This window comes from Mauremys reevesii, linkage group 1, assembly GCF_016161935.1.
Source record: "Mauremys reevesii isolate NIE-2019 linkage group 1, ASM1616193v1, whole genome shotgun sequence".
Taxonomy (NCBI): domain Eukaryota; kingdom Metazoa; phylum Chordata; order Testudines; family Geoemydidae; genus Mauremys; species Mauremys reevesii.
The window spans coordinates 102377957-102404539 of record NC_052623.1 but is presented as its reverse complement, the minus strand read 5'-3'; the positions used below and the strand labels follow the sequence as shown (position 1 = coordinate 102404539).

At 47.9% G+C, this 26583-nt stretch overlaps 1 protein-coding gene across 14 annotated transcripts in view; it reads left to right on the top strand.

Annotated features, from left to right (window-relative positions):
• The window catches only part of DOCK9 (dedicator of cytokinesis 9), a 312141-nt gene that overhangs the window by 248601 nt on the left and 36957 nt on the right, over nt 1-26583 (top strand). For 13 of the 14 annotated variants that reach the window (XM_039482322.1, XM_039482303.1, XM_039482396.1 and 10 more), the window contains exons 40-44: nt 174-311; nt 863-1045; nt 8832-8945; nt 9094-9309; nt 14843-14900. In XM_039482322.1, coding sequence (XP_039338256.1) covers nt 174-311; nt 863-1045; nt 8832-8945; nt 9094-9309; nt 14843-14900 — 709 coding nt within the window. Of the gene's footprint in view, nt 1-173; nt 312-862; nt 1046-8831; nt 8946-9093; nt 9310-14842; nt 14901-19921; nt 20076-26583 lie in introns of those variants that run through there. The other variant, XM_039482392.1, reaches the window with a different exon arrangement.

Sequence of the window (26583 nt, the reverse complement as noted above, 5' to 3'; positions counted from 1 at the left end):
ATTGCTTGTAGTTTTTAATACGCTTCAGTAGTACTATATGTGAGAGGGTTTTTTTAATAGCATCCTTGAGATGTAGCTGAAGCTAAGTTGTTTGTTTTTGGTTTTTTGCACAATTTATATACATTCCTGATTGAGCATTAGGAAAACCCTAAATTGTCCATATCCATTTTAAGAACCAACTACTGACTGATCATGGACATAATCCACTGATGAAAAAGGTTTTTGATGTGTACCTCTGCTTCCTTCAAAAAAATCAGTCTGAAACAGCATTGAAAACTGTCTTCATTGCTTTAAGGACACTAATTTTTAAGGTAAGTCGTTGTAAAATAAAAATATTAATCTTCAATTATTTGTCTTTTTTTATACTTACCACAGTGATTTGTATCCAGTTATACAAGTAATATAATATCTTATTTCTCAAATTGAAATTGGATTTAAAAGGAAAAAAATTGTAGCATTGCAGATCATGATTCCGCAACCCATCTTACATACCTGTTTCCCCTAGAATTAACGCAGTACATTTGTTTTATTGTTTATCTTTTGTTATGTCTCCATTGCTACTTTGAATATTAGCAGTTACATAGAATAAATCAATTTGAAATACTTTTTCAAGTACCATTTTATGACACTATATCATACTTTACTAAAATCATATATTATTTTTTCTGCATTCCTTTTATCCACTGACTTCTATCAAAAAGTTATGAAGTGTGACTAGCATTTTTTTCTTTATGAATCTGTAATGTATTATTTGATGACTGCACCGTCCTCGGGATGTTGGAATTGTTTTCTCTGAACATTTGTTTATTTTACTGACGTTAGCCTTGACAGATAATTTTTCTCTGATTCATTCTTTCCCCAGTTTCCCTCTGCATTTTATGAAGGTAGAGCTGACATGTGTGCTGCATTGTGTTATGAAATTTTGAAATGCTGTAATTCCAAACTGAGCTCAATTCGTACTGAAGCTTCACAACTGCTGTATTTCTTAATGAGAAATAACTTTGATTACACAGGGAAGAAGTCTTTCGTAAGGACACATCTGCAAGTTAGTATAATTATTTGCTTATCATTCACTTTCATGACTTTAAGATCTATTGCTCTTCTAAGCTTAAAAATTGTTGTATAATAAGCTGTGTTCTCTTTTCATGTGTAAAATCTTTGGGTTGTATCGTATATTTTTAAAACTGACCCTCAGTTGACTATCTCTGTCGGGTGGGGGGGGAACAGTTGAAAAACTGTGAAATATAAATTATGTGCATTTCTAATTAATATGGTTAACTGTTTTTGAACTAATATTGAGTTGTTTATACCATTATTGGGGGGGAAGAGTTATGTAGGCGAGGCAAGAAGAGATCTTAGTGGTAAAGCAGCTCTGTGTGGGGTTTTTTTTGTAATTGCGAAAACAGCTGTAAAAGATCATGTTTGTGACTGGTTGTCACCCTGAGGTGCTACCTAGAACTGGGGTACCACCAAGCCCTTTGACTCACCAGCCTGGGCTCCCTCTCACACTGCGCTGCTGGGTAGCCTGCTCCCGGTCCTACACTCCCACCAGCATTCTCACAGGCAGGGACACACCCAGCTGCAGTTACATGCAGGCTCTGACCAGCCACTGCATGAATCAACAATAGAGAGGTGTAACGGGTCGGACTCACCCCTGCGGCACCTCCTGCTGGTGACTCCGGGGAATTAGCTCAGTTTCCAGCATGGAGCGCCCTCTGCAGGCCAGTGATCCGCCTGTCCTCTGGCCCTGAGTCCCTCCCTGGACCCCGGTGCCCTTTTACATGGGGTGCTGCCCCCTGGCAGTAACCCCCTTTCTCTCTGGGTCTCCCCTCCCCAGGGAACCTCCACCCTCTATCCCCACCTTGCCTCAGTGTATGGCTACTGACAGTCATTGTCTAGCCCCACGTCCTGGGGCAGACTGCAGTATCAGCCTATTCATCACTGGCAAGGAGGGTTTGGACCTGCTGCTTTGGCCTACCCCTGGGCTGCCTCTGCAACCCCCAGTACCTGTTTAGCCCTCTGCTAGGCGGCAGCCTGGGGCTTTCCAGGCTGGAGCTCCCCAGCTCCTTTGCCTTTCCCCAGCCCTGCTCCACTCAGGTACCCGGTCTAGCTCCCTTTAGCCAGGCCCATCTCCCTCTGAAATCAGAGAGAGACTGTCTGGCTTCTGGCTTCCCTGGCCTTCTTATAAGACCCTGTGGCTCAGTCTGGGGCGTGGCCCCAGCTGCAGCCACTTCCCCAATCAGCCCAGCCTTAAGCCCCTTCCCAGGGGCTGTTTTTAACCCCTTCAGGGCAGGAGCAGGGGTCCACCCTGCTACAAGAGGCTACAGCCAAGATAATCCCCAGCACCCCAGCCTAGGACCCCAGAGCTGTACCATCTTGCTCTGGTCAAAACTCTGACCAGTATGGATTTATTACTTGGTTTGCCCCTCCCTGGATGTGGAGAGGAATATGCAACAAGTCTGTGTTAACCAAGCTGAGATTTTTCCCCAGACACTTCATTCAAAGGCACACTGGTTTAGATAAAACACAAAACAAGTTTATTAACTGCAAAAAGATAGATTTTAAGTTGTTATAAGTGATAGCAAACAGATCAAAGCAGACTACCTAGCAAATAAACAAAACCACAAACTAAGCCTAAGATACTAGATAGATTGGATATTAATTAGCAATTTCTCGCCCTGGCTTATGATACAAGCAGTCCACCAGGTTTCCATACGCAGGCTTGAAATCTCTTTAGCCTGGGACCAACAATTCCCCCAATTCAGTCTTTGTTCCTCAATTTTCCAGGAGTTCTCTTGTGTGGGGTGTGAGGCCCCTAGATGGTGTCACACTCCACCTTATACAGTTTTACCATATGGCGGGAACCCTTTGTTCCAAATTCAGTTCCCAGCCCAGTTTCTGGAAAAATACAGGTACCCAAAATGGAGTTCAGTATCATGTGATCTGGTTAGATGCCCTTGCTGATTCATAGCAGCCATTACTTAAAGGCCAGCTGAAATGTTTACAGGAAGGCTAAGCCCTTTCATAGTCCATTGTCTTCACTGATGGGCCTTCAGCCCTGTCTAGCTTCTTCATTGTTGTACCTGAAACCTAGCTGTGGATGTTACTCAGAGTAAGCCCATTTGGAATACAGATGCATAGTCAATATTTATAACTTCAGATAGAAAGATGATACATGCACACAAATAGTATAATCATATTTAGCAAATCATAACTTTTCCAGTGACACCTCACATGGCCCATCTTATACAAAATGCATCATAATCATGTCATAATTACATCATAATCATAACAACTATGAAGAATATGGGCTGCAGTGTCACAATGTTAAAATAACTTAGTCTGATAAATTTACATCTGAAGGCCGGCAGGCCCAAAACGTAATCAACCTGTCATCTTCCTAGGTCTCCCCTTCTTTTTCTCTTCTCTTCCCCATCAATCCTCCAAACTAAGAGCTTTGAAACAGTATTAAAAGAATCCACTTCTCTGCTTGGGTGACCTAAGCTCTAGGTTTGTTGCAGTTATTGACATGCAGGTTTATCTCATGTGAGCATAATGTATGCATATCACACAATTCTTCTGTCACCTTTGTGAGGCAAAAATCTTGCAGAAAAGTTCCAGCTTACAACCAAATAATTTGATGTAAAGGTAGCAATGCAAATCTGTTTACTGTAGTAAAATAGCAATAAAACACTGGGCTGTCTAATTGTTGTTGCTAGAAAATGTCATGTCATAATTTGTCAGTCCCTTGGTTAGAATGCTCCCATTAGTATAAATCCATAGTCCAGTGGTTTGAGCAGGAAAGAGGCAAAATGGAGATGTTTCCAGGGCCTTATATAGCTTCTTCCCATTGTTCTCACTATGGAAAATTACAGGTAACAAAATGATGTTTGGAATCATATGGGCAAGTCACATGTCCATGCATGATTTTGCTTAGTCATAGTAGAGGCCATCACAGGAAAGTCCATTAAGTGTAGATAGGTGTCTCCCATGGTCCATTGTGAGTTTAGTGTTCCTTGATGAGCCATTTAACTTGAATAGTCCCTTCAAGATGTGCAGGCTAACTACCTTGTGGATGTTACCACATGAGCAAACATTTGAAATACTGGTACATAGTTAATATTAGTAACTTTAGATACAAAAATGATACATACATAAAATAGCACAATCATATTCAGCAAATCATAACCTTTCCATAGACACCTTACTTGGCACACTTTGTACAAGATTTGTTGCAATTATATAACAGTGGTAGCAACGATGATCTACATGGTCATATTTTAATCAGATAATGTCACACCTATATACAGCAGAATCCTCTGTCTCGAGGCTGACTGTTGGGTTATAAGAAGGAAGGAAGGAGGGCTGCCACCAACAGAGCTGCTTGTAGAAGCTGTGTGTGGTGGCAGAGAAGCAGCAGTCTGGGACTGTGTTACAGTTCTGGGGCTTATGTAGTTTGGGACCAAGGCACTGAGAGTTTCTGCTGTTTCTGTGGTCAACATGGGTCTGTTTCTAGACCAGAGGATTCTACCATTGCTCATTGAATGCTGGTCCTTATATGTATTCTACTATGGGTATGCGTGCGCTCCATGCACCTGAGTCCAGAGAATTCTTACAAGCAGTATCTGCTGGTCAACACCTGCCCCCTTACTCTCATGCTCTGCATCAAGAGTATAACGGGAAGGTTGGACCCAACTGCCTCTCCAGTTTCTTCTTACTGTCACAAGGCCTGAGCTGGAATCCACCAGTGCCCAAAGCTGATCCTTTCTGTGCTTCCTGTAATTATTCAAAATTACATATTGTTCTTAGTTTTCTTTATTGTTAGGGTTTTGATAGTTCCCTAGTTAGTTAGTGTTAAAATCCCTACTCCAGCGAAAGTCCCGGTCTCCCAGCACAGGACTTAGATTATAACCAGAATACCAAGTTTCAAAAACTCTTTCTCCTGTCCCTGCTTCATTTAAGTCTGAGACAACCACTGCCTCAGAGAAACTCATGTTTCTTCTTCGAGTGATTGCTCATGTGTATTCCACAATAGGTGTGCGTGCTCGCCACGTGCACCGGTGCCAGAAGTTTTCCCCCTAGAAGTACCCATAGGGGGGAGCACCCTCCCCCCATGGCCCCTGGAGTGGCGCCTGCCTGGCGCTGTATAAGGGGAGCTGCGCACTCCCCCCACCCTCAGTTCCTTCTTGCCAGACAATTCCGACAGAGGGGAAGGAGGGTGAGATGTGGAATAGACACGAGCAACGCATTTTGAAGAACACCAGTTATGGAAAAGGTAACTGTCTTTTCTCCTTCGAGTGATTGCTCATGTGTATTCCACAATAGGTGATTCCAAGCTATATCTGTTGGAGGTTGGGGGTCGCTGGTCCCTGGTCTGGGGGATGATCGCATAGTGCGAGGTGAATGTGCGAACCAAAGACCACATGGCAGCCCTACAAATGTCCTGGATGGGAGCTACAAAGGTAGCCGATGAGGCCTGTGCCAGAGTCAAGTGTGCCCTCACAATGGGTGGCGAGGGAACACCCGCCAGTTCATAACATGAATGGATGCACAAAGTGATCCAATTGGACTGCTTCTGAGTAGAAATCGGCTGGCCCCTAACGTGCTCAGCTGAGGCGACGAACAGTTGCGAGGACTTTCTGAATGGCTTAGTCCGCTCAAGGTAGAAAGCCAGAGCTTGCCGCACATCATGCATGTGGAGACGGCGCTCCTCCCTGGACGCATGAGGCTTGGGGCAGAGGACCAGTAGAAAAATGTCCTGACCCATGTGGTAGGCGGAGACCACCTTCAGGAAGAATGTGGGGTGTGGGCGGAGCTGGACCTTGTCCTTATGAAAGACCATATACGGCGGCTCGGAGGTCATGGCCCTGAGCTCTGAGACTCGCCTGGCCGACGTTATTGCAACCAGGAAGGCCACCTTCCACAGAAGGCGAGACCCAGGAGCACATGGCCAGTGGTTCAAACTGGGGCCCCATGGGACGAGTCAACTCCAGGTTTAGGTCCCACTGTGGGACTAGGGGTCTAGAATACGGAAAAAGACAGTCCAAACCCCTAAGAAACTGGCCAGTCATAGCATGGGAAAATATCATGTGCCCTTGCACCGGCGGATGGAAGGCCGATATGGCTGCCAGGTGCACCCTGACTGACGAGGGTCCTGGGTCCTCCAGTGGAGGGAGGTAATCAAGGATAAGCTGGATCAGGGCGGTCACCGGGGAGACGCCCTGGTCCGCCGCCCACCTAGAAAATTGGGACCACTTCGCCAAATAAGCATGGTGAATGGAAGACCATCTACTTTTGAGGAGGACGCGCTGAACCTGGTCCGAGCACGTCTGTTCCACCTAACCACTGAGCAGCCATGCCGTGAGGTGAAGAGCCGCAAGGTTGGGGTGGAGGAGGCGGCCCTGGTCCTGAGAGAGCAGGTCCAGGTGAAGCAGTAACGGCCACGGCGGAGCTACTGTCAGGCCCGCGAGGGTACCATACCAATGCTGCCTGGCCCATGCTAGGGCAATCTGGAGGACCTGGGCCTTGTCCAACTTTATCTTCCTCAGGACCCTGCTGATTAGGGGGAACGGGGGAAAGGTGTAGAGAAGCCGGCCTGACCAGGACAGGAGAAAGGCATTGCAGATAGCGCCCTTCCCTAGGATCCCCCAGAGCAGAACTGGGGGCATTGCTGGTTCTGCCAAGTCGTGATTAGGTCCACTTGGGGAGTTCCCCACCTTCAGAAGAGCTGGTGGGCCACTTCCAGGTGGAGGGACCACTCGTGTTGCGAGGGAAACAGTCTCCCTTGTTATCAGGGTCAGTCTTAACCAGGGAGACTCTACCACCAGTGGGAATCAAGGACTCCGGAAGAAGTCTCTCTCCTATCCCATCCACTTGCCATGGTTTTTCCAACAGCATCACAGATGGAGCCAGATCCAACCTTTTCATTGTCTGGAGAGTTGGATGTACTGGGGGAACCAGCTTCATCTCCACCTAAAGAGATACGCCCAGACAGAAGATTGAGAGCTTCCTTGAACCAGCCTCGGCCAGACTAACAGGGACCTCCTCCTCAGGACTGGTGTACCCAATGCCGAGAGAGAGAGAGGGACTTTTGATCCCTCACATTGGCCTTATTGGGGTGCATGGGGCCCTTATGCATGGTACCTGGAATCTGTGCAATCCAACAGGGAATTTTACCACCCCTCTCCTCCAAGGTGTCAACGAGAACCTTCCCTTGAGCCCATGGAAGGAGAAAGACTAACGAGATCAGCTGGTACCACTGGCACTAACAGGGTATCATCCTCATCACCAAATGAAGTGGTTGCTCCAGCCTCACTGTTTCCCCCAAACAGTCATAGACAATCTCAAGACCTGTTATGGAGAGTAGCAGAAGCGCTCCAAATCTTCTTAAAGGAAGTCCAGGATTTTCAACACAAGCGTCTGGGATATCCTACAGCCTACAAGATCCAGTCAGATTACACTCCAGGTAGATGAAGGCATACTAGAATGGACAAGAGCTATATGGCACACTCTGGTTACCTGGGCCCCTATCCCCAAGAGGGCAGGAAAACAATATTTTGTCCTGACTAAAGGAGCAGACTTCTTGTTCATTCACCAGGCACCACCTAAGTCACCCTTTGAACCACTAACTACATGTTCCATATCTCACCTGTCAGTGAAGGTCAGATAGGTGAACTTGGGACCCTGTTGGCCAATCCACAAAACACAGTATTCCATGAGGACAAAGTCTCACTCCAGCTATACCCAAAGTTCACTCGTAAGATTGTTTAGAAATTCACGTAAACCAGTCAATGCACTAACCTGTGTTTTTCTTGAACCCCTATGCTTATAGCCAGGAGAGGAGACTTTATTCCCTCAACATGCGATGAGCATTGGCATTTTGCCTGCTAAGAATGAAACTGATCAGAAAGTCACCTAGACTGTTCATTGCCATAGCAGAATGAGTTTGAGGACAAGCTGTATCCTCTCAGAAAATCTCTAAGTGGATCTCTGGCTGTGTCCTACTCTGTTATCAGTTAACAACTTCCTCGCCCACATGGACAAGGACTCACTCTATGAGGGCACAGACATACTCAGTAGCATTGCTTCAAGGAGTGCCCCTGCTTGAGATTTGCAGGGCAGCTTTATGGAGTTCAATCCACACATCGACAAGATATTATGCCTTGATCCAAGACTCCTCTGTTGACACTTTCTTTAGGACAGTGGTTCTCCAAGCACTGTACCACCCGCATCTTTGCACTCTTTTCCTCTGAGTACTGCTTGTCAGTCAGCGACAATAGAATACACACAGGACCAACACTCAAAGAAGAAAGAAAAGTTGCTTACCTTATTGTAACAAGTTCTTTGAAATGTGTGGTCCCTATCTTTATCCCACTACCCACTCTCCTTTCCCTCTCCTTCGGATCACATCAGGATTCACAATAGAGAAGGAACTGGAGAGGCAGTTGGTCCACCCTGCTCCTTATGCCTTCGGTTCGGAGCACAGGGAGAACGGAGTTAGGTGCCAACCAGCAAAAACTGCTTGAAAGAATTCTCCAGCTCCTGGGTCATGGAACGTATGCATACCCACAATGGAATGCAGATGGGGACCATGTATCTCGAAGAACTGTAGTTACAATACAGTAAGTAACTCCTTTATGAGAAGACATGTTTGCAGTAAGTTCAAATTGTCTATTTGTCATTACTTGTAAGGTTTTGACATTTTACTGTTATATCATATTAGAAAAAATTGTCAATTAAAAAGAACACATGCCTACCTTCTGAACTACAAATCTTTTAGAGATACTTGCAGGATGTAAACATACATTTACTAGATGTTTTTTCTTGTCAAGGTTATTATTTCAGTAAGTCAGTTGATCGCTGATGTCGTTGGAATTGGAGGAACTAGATTTCAGCAGTCTCTTTCCATCATTAACAACTGTGCCAACAGTGACAGACTTATTAAGGTTAGTACTGACTTTTTCATACTGAATAAAGGCTTCCAGAGAGTTTGTTTGAAAATAGTTCCCTAACGTCTTCTAATATTCTATCACTTAGATTATGAAAGGAATAAAAAATACACAATTCTTAAACTTTTTTTTAAATTTATTTTAGCATACTACATTCTCTTCTGACGTAAAGGATTTGACAAAGCGGATTCGGACAGTCTTAATGGCTACAGCTCAAATGAAGGAGCACGAGAATGATCCAGAAATGCTTGTGGATCTCCAGTACAGTTTGGCAAAGTCTTATGCCAGCACGCCTGAACTCAGGAAGACGTGGCTAGACAGCATGGCAAGAATTCATGTTAAAAATGGGGATCTTTCAGAGGTAGCAGACGAAAAGCAAAATATATTAGCTGCTTAATCAATGTGCTTGTTTTTCCCTCAGCATTTCCCATGCTAGATAACCATTGTGTTAACAGCTGTCATAGCTTTCCGTGCTGCTCATAAAAATTAGTAAATTGCCATGGTCTCTGACTCTCTATGTAATACATATGTAAAACTGTCATAGCATGATGTAATATTAAGGCAGGAATGTTCTGCATGAGCTACAGGAGGCATGCTCTCTAGTTAGAGATGCCCCTCACTTATCAGTATCTTACAGCCCTAATGTAATTGAAGCCTTCCAACAACTGCTATTTAAGTTTGTTTCTAAATTAGTTGTACATAATTCTAGTTTTGAGTGTTCGCAGAAAATTTATGTATTTAAAATAAATGTCACTGATTTTTTTTCACAACAAAATGCTATCTGATACCACCATTCTCTTGTGAAAATATGTATTTCTAGTATGTTAGGAAAAAACAATTGAATATGCTTTGATCAATGTAAATGAATATATTTAATTAGCATATAGAATGTGTTTCAGCTCTTCCTTTGTTCTCAGTGACACAAAATGATCATCTTTGAATGCTCGCTCATGTCCATTTCATGTTAGGTGTGCATGCACTGCATGCGCAGTCATCTGAGATTTTTTCCCTCTGTGGTATCCATCCAGTGCCCTCTGGTGCCATGCGCTCATGTGCTGGTATAAGGGGCCCGACCAGCTCTGTACCCTCTCACTTCCTTCCTACCACCCATGACAGTCGCTGGAACAGCAACTCCTGCTTTGGCAGACTCTTATTCAGTGGTCTTACTTTAGTCCTTTTCCTTTGTTTCTCTATCTCAGTTCTTTATTTTCTCAGTTTGGACTGTTGTAGTTTAGCTGTATATAGTTAGTTGGCATGTCTCACCCTGTTAGCGGAGTTTCATCTGCTCCTAGTGTTGGGGCATGCCTTTGTCCCCAGATTTCAAGCCCAGTGCCTCCTGCAGCAAACCCATGCCTGTGAGTGACCCGCACTCCAGTTGTCTGAAGTGCCTCGGAGAGAACTCATATCAGGAACCCCTGCCAGATCTGTCTGGACTTCAAGCCCCGTACCAAGTAGGACAGGGAGGCCAGGCTGAAGTCCCTCTTGATGGAGGCAGCAGTCCGTCCCTCATCAGAGCCGAGCCAGTTCAACTCAGCAACCAGTACCTCTGCATCAGTGTGGAGTGCACCTCCTGCCGTGAGAGTGCCTCAGCACCGTTGTTCTTCACTGGTGCCGAAGAAAAAACATAAGATGCAGCTGGCCAAGAGGGGATGTTCCCCAACTGTGAAGCGAATCAAGCATGTGGAGTGTGACCTGAGTCTGGCCACTCTTCTGCCACTGCTCCATGGGTGGCAGTGTCGACTCCACCTCGTAGGCAGGCTCCGTTGAGTCCAGTCCCTGGTCATCCTTCGGCACTGGAAGGGCAGTGCAGCACCAGCAGGATCACAGTGCCGTCTACCCTGGATGTGGCCAAGGACCTGCTGGCACTGTCGGTATCGCTGTTGCTGACAGTACAAGAGTCAGTGGTGTTGGTGGCGGGAAGTAGAAGGGAGCATGTGGCCTTGGGCTCCCATTTGGTACCGGCCTCATCAGTACCATCTAGAGGGAAACAGTCCCTGCTTGCCTTGATGCAGGTCTTCCCACCTCAGCACAATTCCCAAGCACTGCTGGGTACCACCCCTCCACGATCTTTGGAGAAAAGTTTGTCATAGGAGTCAGAAGCAGAGTCATATTGCCACTCGAGGAACCATTGCCAGTTTCCACCTGGGCAGCCCTATCAGTTAGTGGATCAGGACACAGGGGTACTGCTGAGTACTTGGCACAGTGGGCACTGGTCTGTGCAGATGCAGTGGCCATTTTAGAACCTATGGGGGTTTCCCCTGATGCCAGGCCCTCTTCCAGATGCTGTACTCCGTAGTCTCGGAAAGAAGAGCGCCTCTGTCCCTATGACCGGCACCTGACCTGGATTCTGGTACCGAGCCTCAAAACCTATATCTATGGGACCCGGTCAGTGCAGAAGGAGAGGAAGAGGACCCCCTGCTGGTGCAGGCCTCTTTCTCCTCCTCCTTGGATGAGGCAGCGTCTGTGGCACATGTATTCCCCCCTCGCGACAACTGGCTTTGAAAAGAATGGCTTTGAATTTTGGGCTGGAAGTAGAGGTAGTCAAAAAATCCTCCCACAGCCTGGTCGATACCTTGACTGCTGTGGGCTCATCAGAGGTGGCCCACCCTCTCAATGAGGCCATGATGGGACTGGTTAAAGCCCTTGGCAAGCCCCATCCTCCGTACCTCCCACGGCAAAAAGGGCCAAAAAGAAGTACTTTGTTCCCACTCAAGGCTACAAGTACTTGTACTTCTTTCCCCCCCCAGGGTCCCTGTTGCTACTGGTGGCCAATAAGGGGGACAGACAGTATCAGCAAGAAGCGACCCCCAAGCAAAGGATGCAACGAGACTAGACCTTTTTGGCAGAAAGGCTTATTATGCAGTGGGTCTACAGCTCTGCATCTCCAACCAGCAGGCATTGCTGGGGAGATACGATTTTAATGTTTGGGAATCGATGATGAAGTTCAAGGGCTCTCTTCCCCAGAAGTCAAGATAGGAGTTCTCCACACTGGTGAAGGAAGGGATGTCTGTGACCGGGGTCTCCCTACAGGTTCGGTACAGGCCTCCTGGCAGATACGGTTGCTAGATCCATGGCTTTTGCAGTGATCGTGCGTATATGCTCTTGGCTCCAGTCCTCAGGTCTGCCAACAGAGGTTCAACAGTCCATCCAGGATCTTCTGTTTGAAGGCACTTCTCCCTTCTCTGAACAAACAGATGTGAAGGTTTGCAGTCTGAAGGATTCTAGAGCCACTCTCAAATCCCTGGGTCTGTGCTCCGGCGCCTTTGAGGAAACACTTCAGTCCTCAACAACTGGTTTGCTTCTCACATCACTAGCTGTTTAAGAAGTGAAATGGGTTATAAATGCAGACAACTGCCCCAACTTGCTTCAACCGGGCCCTCACAGATACTCAGGAGGCTCCAAGCAGATCTTTTGATGGGGTGCCCAAGGGAGTTATACCAGTTCTCGTACCAGATCCTGCCCCCATTTTTTTTCAGCCCGTCTATCCGGCTTCAGCCTTGTGTGGTCCCTCATCACCTCGGACTGCTGGACACTGATAATGGTGGAGGAAGATTACACTCTCCAGTTTGTTTCTATCCCTCCCTTCCCCATCCCTCTTCAGGGACCCTTCTCACAGGTTTTAGCCCAGGAGCTGCAAGCCTTCCTCTGGATAGGGGCCGTGCGGGAGATACCTCAGAGCTTGAGAGGAAAAGGGTTCTACTCCTGTTATTTCCTAATCCCGAAGGCCAAAGGGGGTCTCAGATATATCCTAGACCTGTGTTTCCTTGCACTTATCTTAAGAAACTGAAGTTCCGCATGGTCTCCCTAGCCTCCATTATTCCTTCCCTGGATACAGGTGATTGGTGCACCACCCTCAATTTAAGACACCTATTTTCACATCTCCATATTTCGGGCCACAGAAGATTTCTCAGGTTTGTCATGAACCAGATCCATTACCTGTCGACAGCCCCTCAGGTATTCATGAAATGCATGGCAGAAGGCAAATGGTGCAATTCTACCCTAACCTCGACAACTGGCTGGTCAAGGCCCAGGTGAGAGCCAGCATCAGTCTGATCCAAGCTACCTTCCCAGCACTGGGCCTGCTGATAAATGAGCAGAAGTCAACCTTCATCCCCGTTCAGAGGATAGAGTTTATTGGTATGGTGCTTGATTCCACCCGGGCCAGAGCCTTCCTCCCATAGGCATGCTTCCAGATAATGTCAAAACAACATTAACCCTGAGGACCCCAGAATTCCTGCTATTCTGGATTTTCTGCATGGTGGTGTGGATGAGGATCTTCAGCCTAGTACGTAGTATGCAAGTGTCAGCCATAAGTAGTGTCTTGAAAACTGGGTGCTTGAATTCTTCAGCAGATGATCTTCAAATCTCAAGTTCTCAAGAGCAATCAGACTGACTAGACCCACAGTTCACTTTTCTTACCTAAATGGGACCTCACATTATGCTAAAAGCCCTGACTGCCCAACCCTTTGAACACATGATGTCAGTCATATCTTTCTGTGTATCCATTCAAACCTGTTTTCTGGTCACTATCATGTCTGCAAAACAAGTCTCTGAGATTGCAGCTTTATTCATGCAGTAATCACATTGTGTATTAGATGATGATGGGTGGTATTGAGGACTTCAGAGTCTTTCTTACCAAAGGTAAGCTTCTTTTTCAGTGCCTCACAGGTCTGTCCAAAGCCACAGCATACTACAGAAAAGCTATAGCATAATTTGTTCATAGAGTCTAAAAATATATATCTGGCACGCTTAACAAGAAGGTCAGGCTCTTTGTCCCCTTTCACCCAAAGTACCAAAGACTTGGGGCATCCAAATTATTTTTTGCTGGATCACTCAAGTTAAGCATCATAGAGTCATATAAGGCAGCAGGTGAACCTGCTCCTAATGGAATCAAGACACACTCCATGGGTCTATGGCAAGATTGTGGACAGAAAGAGAGCTTGTGCCTTCACTGAAAAAATCCGTAGGGCAGCAATTTGGTCATCTCCTACCTTTGAGACACTATAAAACAGTATAGACTTTCTGTCCTTTGTAGAGTCCTCCTTTGGCTGTAAAGTGCTTCATGAGGTGATTCAGAAAGAAATACCTTGTCATTTTGATATTTAATTTCATGGGGAATTTTTTCCTATCTTTCTTTATTCCTCTCTATTTATTTTCATTGCTCATTTCTTTCCATCCATCTCAGAAGTGTGGGAGATACTTGGCTGCAGAATGGGAAATTTCTTATCTGATAACTTCCTTTCTGCTAGCAGCATGTCTCACAGTCTTAATCTCTCTGTATGGCTTATTACCCAAGTAATTAAATTTAATTTTATATTTACAGTTTGTAGGCCAGATAGCCTACTGTCCATAGCTTATGATTAGCATTGAAGTTATTAATACTAGTCATATTCTGAAAGTTTTTTGACACAGCTTTGGAATGAATTATTTGGGAGCAAGCCAATGAAGGGGATGTGACCAGCACATAGGCTGTGTTACATTAAACCACCTGTAGAACTGGAGAGAAAAGGGGAACAACCTATAAATCCTATTATTCTGGGAGATTCTATTATCAGAAAAGAAATTTCTCATTCCTGTTCTGCTTCTTGATTGTTAAATTAAGTTCTTGTTGACATGAGACTTGCTTCTTCTATTAAACGTATTTAAATCAAAGAACTAGGTATCCAGTCTTAGTTATGGCACATTCCGATTTTCTGTTCACGTAGATAGGAGTGTGTGTGTGTGTGTGTTAATAATTGCAGGATTAGGACTTGTATCTTCTGCCTTGCATTTAAAATTTGTGCCGCCTCTAGCTTTTAAAAATGTGTATGTTTTCCGTATATGTTAATTATTTGTGTTAGAAGTTCATTATAATTACCATTTGTAACATTTTTACTATTTCTATTCTGCTTTAGGCAGCAATGTGCTATGTCCATGTAGCAGCACTGGTGGCAGAATATTTGACTCGCAAAGGTATGAATTTAAACTCCCCCATGACTACTTTAATATTTTTTTTATATTCATTATAGTTTGAGATTAACAAAAAACATTGATTTGTCTGAGAGACAGGTTGGGTGGGTTATTGCTCACTAAGGGGAAAAATCTGCTATTAGATACATGTATATGCCTTCCAAGGAAGTCAAAGTTATATCTCTGTATTTAAGGGCAGAAATTGGGTTTTAAGCTAGCAACTATCTAAACCAAGCTTTCAGAAAAGAAAAAGTCTCCATGGCACCTGCCTCAACCCCCATTCCCATTCAGCCTAACTGCTGAAGTTAGTTCTTTTCTAAACATGCAAAGAGCAGTAAGCATTATTATTCACCAAACAAAAGAGGCCAAAATAAATGCAAGTATATGTCCCTTAGGTTTTTTGGGACACTTGCTTGAAGATTTATTATGTGAGCCACTTAATTTTAGAAGTGCTCAAAGACTTGTCTAGAGATTGTGTACCAGCAGCTGTCTGAAGGAAAAGGGGTTTTGATCACTCAAGTTTTTTCCTGCTTTCAATCTAAAGGGAGAAACCACTTATAACTGGAAAGACTCCAAAGTTCCCAGCCAATAGTGTCCTGATACATTTGTAAGATTCCTATGAAAAGGTAGGGGGCAGAATTTCCTGTTTCCTGGAGGACTGGGTTACATTGACCACAGGCAAGTGGGTCAAGGACACAGTGAGTCAGAGATACTCCCTCAAGTGACAGGCTCTACCCCATCTGTTCTTCATCCAGCTCCCCATCTCTAACAACCCTGTAGAAGTGCAATCGGATCCAGAACAAGATATCTCATCTTTTAGATATGAGACTATTAGAGAGCATTCCTCAGAAGAAAAATTCTCAAGGTTCTTCTCCACCGTCTTCATTGTTCAGAAGTGCATTGTGGAGGGGGGGAATTTAAGCCATTCTTCTTCTTCTTTGAGAAATGGCCCTGTGGGTGCTCCACTTTTAGGTGTTTGAGTGCCCCTGAGCTTCTAGTCAGAGATTTAAGGTAGCGGTGTCCTGGTTGGCCACACATGCACTTGCACTTGTGCTGCTCTGAGTGCGTATCACGCACATGCAGCCAACCGACCCCCAGTTCCTTCTTTGCTGCCGTTGGCTTCGGTCGGAACAACAGCAGTGCCTCAGAATACTCTTCCTCAGAATACTTTTTCCTTTCCTTTTTGCCCGAAATTACCCTTTCCTGTTGACTATCAATACCAGTCTCTGATGGTCACTCCCAGTGTGTTTGCTGCCTGGGGGAGACTCATGTTATGCAGAAGCCACCACTGCAAAAAGTTAACAGCAAGGACCAGAAAGGCTAAGGAACTCCACCTCAGACTGATGCTTATGGAGAAATCCCTGTGTCCTGCCTCTGACCCTGAGCAGGGGACCTCTCCCCACCAGCTCACTCACTCCCTAACTGCCATGTCAGACATTAGAGTCTCCTCTAAGACGAGCACAAAGGACCCAGCCCCCATGAAAACAAAGAAGCGGTCTCACTCCTCCCCCCAGGGAGAATTACAATGCAAAAAGCGGTCTCCGACCACTAAATCCGCCCCGGTATCGTCGGCACGCAGAACCTCAGACTGTGTGGCACCGGGTTCCTCCAGTGCAGAGGCATCCCAAGGAGCAAAAGACCTGGTGCGATCTAGCTCTTAAGACAGGCAGCCATGGCAAAAAAGACGGTTACTCGCCTTTTGTAACTGTTGTTCTTCAAGGTGTGTTGCTCATATCTATTCCAGTTAGGTGCACACACGTGCTGCATGCACGTATGTCGGAAACTTTTCCCTAGCAGCTACTCATCGGGCCGGCTCTGGAGCCCCCTGGAGTGGCACCAATATGGTGCTCTATATATGACCCTGCCGGCCCAACCCCCCCTTCAGTTCCTTCTTGCCAGCTACTCCGACAGACGGGAAGTTGGGGGAGAATGGAATAGATATGAGCCACACATCTTGAAGAACAACAGTTACAAAAGGTGAGTAACCGTCTTTTCTTCTTCGAGTGCTTGCTCATATCAACTCCAGTTAGGTGACTCCCAAGCCTTACCTCGGCGATGGGGTCGGAGTCAAGGTATTGCAGACTGAAGAATCGCTCTGCTGAAGGGCACATCATCACGAGATTGATGGACTATGGCGTAGTGGGACGTGAAGGTGTGCACTGAAGCCCATGTGGCAGCCCTGCAGATTTCCTGGAGAGGTACATGTGCCAAGAAGGCTGCAGAGGAGACTTGTGCTCTCGTGGAGTGAGCCATAACAGCAGGCAGAGGAACATTTGCCAAATTATAACAAGCGCGAATACACGCGGTGATCCATGAAGATATCCACTGGGAAGAAACCACACCTTTCATTTGCTCCGCTATGGCGATGAACAACTGGGTTGTCTTGCAGAAAGGTTTGGTTCAATCTATGTAGAAGGTGAGCACTCTTCTAACATCCAGTGAATGCAGCTACTGCTCTTGAAGGTTAGCATGTGGTTTTGGGAAGAAAACTGGCAGGAAAATGTCCTGGCTGACGTGGAAACGGGATACAACTTTTCATAGGAAAGCTGGTTGAGGCCTCAGCTGGACTTTGTCCTTATGGAAAATGGTATACGGTGGATCACACGTGAGAGCCCATAGCTCAGAAACACGTCGGGCTGAGGTAATGTCCACTTGGAAGGCGACCTTCCAGGAAAGGTAGAGGAGCAAGCAGGAAGCTAGCAGCTCGAAAGGGGGACCCATAAGACAGGAAAGGACTAGCTTAAAGTCCCATTCCGGTACAGGGGGCTTCATTGGGGGGTGGATTTTTTCCAGGCCTTTCAGGAAATGTCCCACAATGGGGTGTGCAAACACGGAACTCCCGTCAGCGCCCGGGTGGAATGCCGAGATGGCCATGAGGTGGACCTTAAGCAATCCGAATGCTGATTTTGGCCCTTCAAGTGTAGTAGGTAGTCCAGGATGCACGGAATTGAAGTTTGGAGGGGAAGTACCTGCCGTTGAGCGCATCAAATGGAAAACCTTTTCCATTTTGCTTCATACATAATCCTGGTAGAAGGTTTGCGGCTTTCCAGGAGCACCTGTCTCACCAAGTCTGAACAGGTGTGCTCAGCATGGTACAACCACGGATCCTCCAACCTATGAGATGGAGAGATGGAAGGTCCGGATGGAGGAGACGACTGTGGTTCTTTTGAGATGAGGTCGGGGGCGAGAGGTAGATGCAGCAGGGCCTGGATCAAGAGGCCAAGCTGGGACCACCAGTATAACGTCCCCCTTGTCCCTGCAGACCTTGATGAGCACCTTGTGGACTAGGGGCAAAGGCGTAAAGTAATTGGCTGGACCACGGGATCAGGAAAGCATCTGCGATCGAGCCTGGGCTGTGACCTTAGAAGGAACAGAAGGTTGGGCATTTCCTGTTGGTCTGCGAAGCGAACAGATTGATTTGGAGAAATCCCCAGCTGCAGAAAACAGAGTGAATAATGTCCGGACAAATCGACCATTCGCGCATAAGGAAGCGACTGCTCAAGCTGTCTGCCAGCACGTTCTGAACACCTGGCAGGTATGAAGCTTGGAGAAGGATGGAGTGGGCTAAACAGAATTCCCACAGGAGAAGGGTTTCCTGACAAAGAGGAGATTACCGGGCTCCCCCTTGGCCGTGGTGTTGTCTGTCAGCACTACTACAAACTGTTTTGTAAGTGGGGCAGGAATGCTTGGCACGCGAGGCGGATAGCCCTGAGTTCTTTGATATAGATATGCAGGGTCAGTTCTTCTACCTGCCATAAACCCCGAGTTGTCAGGCTCCCGAGGTGCACTCCCCAGCCCAACGCGGACACGTCCATTACCAGGGTCAGAGTGGGCTGGGGAGGGTGGAATGGGACTCGGGCACCCACCATGTGGGGGTCCAGCCACCAACACAGGGAATTGATGGTACGCCTCAGAACGGTGAGCACCATGTCTAGACTGTAGTGGCCCGGGCAATACAAGAACGCCAACCATGCCTGTAGGGGCCTGAGCCTCAACCTGGCATGTTGTACCGTGTAAGTGCAGGACACCATGTGACCCAGAAACTTAAGACACTGCCTCGCTGTGGTAGTGGGAAAGTTTCACAGACCATCAATTATGTGTGCAAGGGCTAGCCATCGGGCCTCTGGGAGGAATGTTCTTGCTTGATTTGTATCGAGGACTGCCCCAATAAACTCTGTTGTTCCGGTTGGGGTGAGAACAGATTTGTTGATGTTCAAAATGATGCCCAAGCGGTCGAACGTGTCTCTGACCATTTGCACCTGAGAATCTACCTGCGGGCGAGATCGGCCTTGTATGAGCCAGTCGTCCAAATACGGGTAGACATGTATGTGATGGCGGTGAAGAAAAGCTGCCACAACCGCCATGCATTTGGTGAAGAGTTGTGAACTGATGGTGCGTCTTGTTCTCCACGAACCGAAGAAAGCATCTGTGAGACGGAGTGATTGAAAGCATCCTTCATATGGAGGGCGGCATACCAGTCTCCCAGATCCAGGGAGGGAATGATTGTGCTCAGGGAGACCATGTGGAACTTCAGATTGACGATATATCTGTGGAGCTCCCTGAGGCCCAGAATGGGCCGTAGGCCTCCTTTTGCCTGGGAGATGAGGAAGTAACATGAGTAGAAACCCTTGCCTCTGAGCTCCTGAGGCACCTCCTCCATGGCTCCTAGAGCAAGGAGGGACTGTACCTCCTGAATAAGGAGTTTCTCGTGAGAAGGGTCCCTGAAGAGGGATGAGCAAGGGGGGTGGGAAGGTGGGGTGGAACAGAGGTGGATAGAATATCCCGCCTCTACCGTGCGGAGGACCCATAAGTCCGATGTAATAAGGGACCATGCACAGTAGAAATGGGTTAGATGGTTCAGAAAGGGAGGAGAACTGACCGGGTTGTGGACTGGTAATCTGTCCTTGTGCGCATCTTCAAAAGGTGCGCTTAAGGCCTGGAGGGGGCTTTGGCTTGAACAGCTTTCTCTGAGTTGCCAGTGTGTGCGTGCCTAAAGATTTAATGGTGTTGCGCGAATCTTTCAGGCTATGCAATCTCGAGTTGGTCTGTTTGGCGAACAGGCCTTGGTGGTCAAACGGAAGGTCCTGGATGGTTTGTTGTACTTCAGGAGGGAGACCCGAGGACTGGAGCCAGGCATTTCGTCGCATAGCGATGCCAGATGCCAGCGTGTACGCTGCTGCGTCCACGGCATCGAGTAAGCCTTGAAGAGAGGTGCGGGCCAGTAGTCTGCCTTCCTCGGCAATGGCCCCTAGCTCCGTGCATGACTCGGATGGAAGAAGCTCCTGGAACTTTTGAATACCAGACCAAGAGTTGTAATTGTATCTGCTAAGGATCGCAAGTTGATTAGCGATCCGAAGGGAAAGACCACCGGTGGAATAAACCTTTCTCCCAAAGAGATCCAGGCATTTTGCATCCTTTGATTTAGGGGCGGGCCCCTGCTGACCCTGCCTTTCTTTCTCATTTACCGCATCCACCACCAGGGAACATGGGGTGGGATGGATAAAGAGGTATTCATACCCCTTCGTGGGGACAAAGTATTTCCTTTCGGCTCCCTTGGCCGTGGGGGGAATGGAGGCCAGAGTTTGGCAGACTGTTCTGGCATTGGATTGAATGGTTTTAATTACGGGCAAAGCTATGCTAGAAGGCCCTTCTGGTGCCAGGATGTCCACCATAGGGTCCTCATCCTCTACAACCTCCTCCACTTGGAGGTTCATGTTCAGGGCCACCTGCCGGGGAATCTCCTGCAGTGCCCTGAAGTCCATAGGAGGTGGGCTGGCTGTGGACATGCCCGCCACGGCCTTGTCAGGGGAGGACGAGGAAGATGCTATCGGGAGGGCCAGGTCTGAAACAGCCCCTTGGTCTGTTGAGTCCGGATCCTCCTGAGCACTGGGGGTAGCTTCCACCTGGCGTGGAGCTGGTTCCAGAGTTTATGCTGGGTCCGGAGGTGGGCAGCTGAGGGTTGCCTCAGGAAGACAGGGCCCCAAATGTGATGGCAAGCGGGGGGTGTGCAGCGGCCTGGGCCTGGGCCTTGGCCTGGTGGTATGCCCAAAGGGTCCAGAATTGCCACTGGGGTTGCCAGTGGGGCACTGAGGTGCCATATCCGAGACTTCCTGGGCCTGATTGAGGTACATCCGAAGCTCCTGATGCCCTATCCGACCTAAGGGAGGGAGACTGGGAGCGTGACAGCCAAGGGGCAGTGCGCGAGTGCACCAAGGAAGGCACTGCATCCCCTGATGAGCGGGATGGGTGCTGCAGGGAGTAGCGAGATTCGTGCAGTGATCGGCGTCAATATGGAGAGTGGTGCTGTGAGGTCAAGGGTGCTGAGACGTTGGATCTCGCCTTGAAGGAGAGCAGCATTGAGAGAGTGACCGGGACCAGTGCCATAATGAGCGGTACTGAGTGGGAGACCAGTGCTAAGCAGGAGACTGGTGCCATGATGAGGAGCGGTGCCAAGCCGGAGATCTGCGCTGTGCCGGAGAGCGGTGCCGCAAAGGGGAGCGGTGCCACGGACGACAGCTTGGGGAGGTGTGGTACCATGACAAGAGCGATACGCAGAATGATGTCGAATCAACCAGTGCCGCGAGGTGTCAGAGCACGATCTAGACCTCGAGCGGGACCACGACCTGTCAGCCGACGACCACCTCAAGCGGGAATGGCTCCGAGGATCAGTGCCGTGAGTTAGACCAGTGCATAGCATACGTGCGGTGCCAGGACTCGGAACAGCGCAGTGATGCTGGCCTGGGGGCAGACTGTCCAAACATTCCTGGTTTGCCCCTCGACTGTACCGGGGCTCGGGCTGGTGGAGGCCTCGAGACCAGGGACACAGATGCAGTCATTTCAATGATCCCTCTAGCGGCCTCAAAGGTATCCTGGGTGGAGGGCAGCGTGACCTCCTCCACTTGCAGGGCTGCTTGGAAGACCAAGGGCCCATGCGGGCTGAGACCTAGTGGAGGATCTGTTGGTCTTAGGGGCATGGTCCATACCTTGTCCTGCCGGGGCTGCAGTGTCCGCTTCAGGTCTCTGAGGAGGACCTCCCATTGACTGCTTTTTACGGGCAGCCGGGGAGTGGGAGCTGTGCGGGGAGGAACGCTTCTGAGCCCTGGGAGATCATGGACCCCTAGGAGGGCGTGCCGAGTCCTTTTGCGGTGCTGTAGGTGGCACTGCTGGAGGAGCGCTCCACACCGAGGCGCTTGGGCCCGAATCTTGTGAAGAGCAGAGAGCAGACTCCATAAGGAGTTACTTCAAGTGAATGTCACTTTCCTTTCTTTTGCAGGGTTTAAACACTTTGCAGATTTTACACTTGCAGGCCTGGTGGGCCTGTCCCAGACACCAGAGACAGGAGTCATGGAGATTGCTCGTGGGCATAGGCTTGCCGCAGGAGGTGCAGGGTTTGAAGCCTTGGACGGCATGCCCTGGAGCCCTGTGGGGCACTCATTGAAGGAGAAGACTCCCCCTTCATACTTAACACTAGATAACGACTAATAATTAACTAACAATGGTAACTATATACAAAGAGATAACTAGGGAGTAGTGAAGCATTTGATAACAAGAGACCACTGTTCCAACAACCATCACTGGCGGTAAGAAGGAACTGAAGTGGGGTAGGGCTGGCAGGGTCATATATAGAGCACCATATCAGTACCACTCCAGGGGGCTCCACAGCCAGCCCGATGGGTAGCTGCTAGGGAAGTTTCCAACATCCATGCATGTGGCGCGTGCACACCTAACTGGAATTGATATGAGTGAGCACTCAAGAAGAACAAAGCCTGTTCCCTCGCAGCCTAGAGAGCTGAAGTCCTCTGCACCAAGCAGTGCTGTGGCGCCACCTGCTGTTCCTAGTTATTACAGCAAGCCCACAGCACCAGAAGCACAGATGCTGACTAACCTCTGTGTGCCTCCTATGCCTGCTTTTAACTGCCCGGTGCCGCAGCATTTCGTTAGCCAGGCAGACCTGGTCATTGCCTCCACCTCGGGCACTCCTCTCTTCAGCACAGATTGCACCCAGGCCAGACCAGCCAGTCATGGCTACACCTGCTGGCTTAGCCCCTCCTCTCTCAAGCGATGAGGCAGATGAAGTGGCTGTAGGGATGAGCACTGTACAGGGCTCAAGATATTCAGCCCTCCAACTAATCCAGGTCCAGAACAACAAGATCTACTTCACTGGTTACCCCAGCCTCCCCTGAAGTTGTCAGGGAGGAGCATGAGGCCAATGAGGACTTAATAGAGGGTGACATCCTCCCTCCTACCCATATTTCTTCATCATCCCCGGAGGACACAATCATGCCTCCCCCCACACAGGGGGACGACTTTAAATCTTTCCAAGATCTATTCAAGCATGTGGCTGATTCCCTAGGCATCTGCTTAGAAGAGCTGCCAGAGACGCAGCATAAGCTCACTGACATTCTCCAGGCCTCTTCTGTGGCCAAGATTGCATTGCCTATTAATTCTTCCATTATGGACCGGGCAAAAACGGTCTGGCAGACACCGGCCATGGCCCCATCTTCTTTTAAACATTCAGACAAGAAGTATTATGTGCCAGCAAAAGGGGCTGAGTTTCTCTTCGCTCACCCTAGCCCAACTCACTGGTTGTGGAAGCAGTTAATCAAAGGGGAAAACACCATCTGGCTCGTACCACCCCTTACGACAAAGACTGGCAACGCCTTGACTTGTCTGGTAGAAAGGCCTATTCTTCAGCGACTCTTCAGTTATGCATCGCTAACTACTCCACGCTATTAGCCAAATACACTCACAACATTTTTGCACAGATGTCTACGTTTATTGAGCATCTCCCAACAGACAAAAAAGAACAATACAAAGCGAGCATCTCAGAAGGTTCCCTGATTGCCAGGATGGCCTTGCAGGCATCATTGGATTCTGAAGACATGGCAGCTCACTCCATTGCCACATCAGTAGTCATGCGGAGGGCCTCTTGGCTCCACCTTTCCAGCTTCCCCAAGGAAATCCAGGACATGATCAAGGACTTACCTTTTGAGGGACAGAAACTCCTTGTGGACACCACAGATGCAGCCTTGCATATACTGAAGGACTCCCATGCCACGCTGAAAACCTTGGGAATTCACGTACCTGATAACACAAAGAAACAGGGCACATTTTACACCCGGCGTTTCCATACTGTTCTATATACCCAGCTGCAGAGACAGTACTACCAACGTTGCAAACAACGTCAGCCAAGACGATGACGGACACTGGGGCAATCCACCATGTCCAAACTATCTACTTCTAGACAGGCATTTTGAAGTGTTTATCGAGGGCATGAGAACCCCTCAAATTCCATTGCCACAACCATCTCCCGATTCCAGTCCATTTGGAGACCACGTAACACCATTCTATATGGCCTGGGCAACCATTACATCAGACAAATGGGTTCTGGAAATTATACGCAAGTGCTATTCCATCCCCTTCACTTCTATTCCCCCAACCCACTCCCCCTTCCCCATCCCTCTTCAGGGACCCTTCTCACGAGCACCTACTACAGCAGGAAATAAATCACCTGCAACTCGGTGCTGTAGAACCTGTACCTCCCAAACGCAGGAGGACTGGGTTTTATTCACACTATTTTCTCACCCAAAAGAAAACGGGTAGCTGGAGGCCCATATTGGACTTGCGCAAGCTAAACAAGTTTATCAAAACTTCAGCGTTTCAAGATGGTTACCCTTGCAACCATAATCCCGGCACTGGAGAAGGGAGATTGGCTCTCAGCCTTTGACCTCCAGGATGCTTATTTCCATGTTATCATACACCCTGCACACAGAAGGTTTCTTCGTTTCACAATAGGCAACCTACACTTCCAGTACAAAGTGCTCCCGTTCGGACATTCCACAGCCCCACGAGTTTTCTCCAAAGTCCTCGCTGTGGTCGCAGCCCATCATTGCAGACGGGGTAATTATATTCCCCTACCTGGATGATTGCCTGTTGAAAGTTTCTACATACCAACAGGCGGCGGCATTTTGGCAGCAGGGGGCCCTTTAATCGTTCCGGGTCTTTGGCGGCATTTCGGCGGCGGGGGGCCCTTCAGTGCTGCTGAAGACACGGAGCCACTGAAGGGCTCCCCGCCGCCAAAATGCCTATGACGATGACTCAGAGCGCCGCCCAGTGAATACAAGCTCCCCCGCTTTGCCCCAGGCCCCCTGAATCCTCTGGGCGGCCCTGCCTCCTTCCCTCTGCTTCGGAGTGTCTCTTCAATTCTCTGCAACAGAGAAGGAACTGGGGGATGGTTGGCTGCGCACACACAGTATCCACTCAGAGCAGCACAAGCTGGCTGCAGCGCATGCGTGGCTACCCAGGGCACTGCTACCTTAAATCTCTGACTAGAAGCGCAGGGGCACTCAAACACGTAAAAGTGGAGCACTCAGAGACAACCATCTCAAACATCTGCACAGGTGAGTAACCTTCTCTTAGCCTCAAAAGGCTCAACAAATGGACGAAAAAATGGAAGTGTTGGATGTGTCATCCTTGTACCAAGGGGATTTTCTGATTTCAGTGGATCTGGTGGATGGATACCTCCATATTCCTCTCAAACTGAGCTACCACATATTCCTAAGATTTGCTTACAGCAGGAAGCATCAGTATCAGATGCTCCCATTTGGCCTGTCCTTGGTACTCAGGGTCTTTACAAAGATGCTGGAGGTAATCATAGCCAGACTCAGACTGCATGGTATCCACTTGTATCACTTCCTGAATGATATCTTGATCAGAGCTTATCAAGGCTGATTCCTCACTCTGGCACTTCAAGTGCAGAAGGTGGGGGCCTGCAAGGACTGTAAAAATTAATACTGGCCACTCCAGGCTTGTATTAAATTCCCAAGGCTACAGCTTTTCTCTGACCTTGTTTTGGTAGATGCTGCCACCACCCAAGTGCAAAACCCCTTTGAGAATCCAGGAAGGCACACTTGGGAATTTCTTTCTGTGGGGTACGCTCAAGCCCTTTCACACACACCCTCCGGGGAAGAGCTGAGAAAGAAGGCGGGAAAAAGGGAAATCAGTTGTTGCCACCAGTTGTGCACAAACCTCTTCAGACACAAAAATCCAATTCTGTTCTTAAAAAAAAACAGTAAATTTTATTAAAAAAGCAAAAGGAAGAAAATACATCTGGGAACTTAGGCTACTGCTAGAGTTAAAAAGAGCAACTACAAGGATTAAGCATCAATAATAGCTTTCTTGAGGTCCAGCTTAAAAGTTACAAGCAAAACAAAAGCACCTGGGGTTAGCACAGAGGAATCCACAAGCCATAAAGAATTAAAAGGGATAAACATAATCCTAGACATTTCCTGATCTACTTACATATCTGGGGTTTTAGATGAGTAGTTTCTAGGTATGATACTGATGATTTTTCATACCTGTCCAAAGCTTCTCACAGCGAACTGCTCCCTGTCTGCTTCTCCCTGAGAACAACAACAGACCGACAAAAGGGGGAGTCTTGTTTCAATTTTTACAAGTTCTAGCCTTCCCATTGGCTCTTTTGGCCATGTGCCCACTCACTTTGTTTTACCTATGCATAGCAGTGAGACTTTTTAACCCTTTACAGGTAGAGAAATTAGAGAACAGCTACTAAGAGGGATTTTATAGCTACTGGCTGGTTGGGTGCCCATAAAAGGGAACTACCCCCACCTTCATTTATCACACACCCCTCAAATCACAGATGGTGTTCTTCCTTCATTTTGTCTGA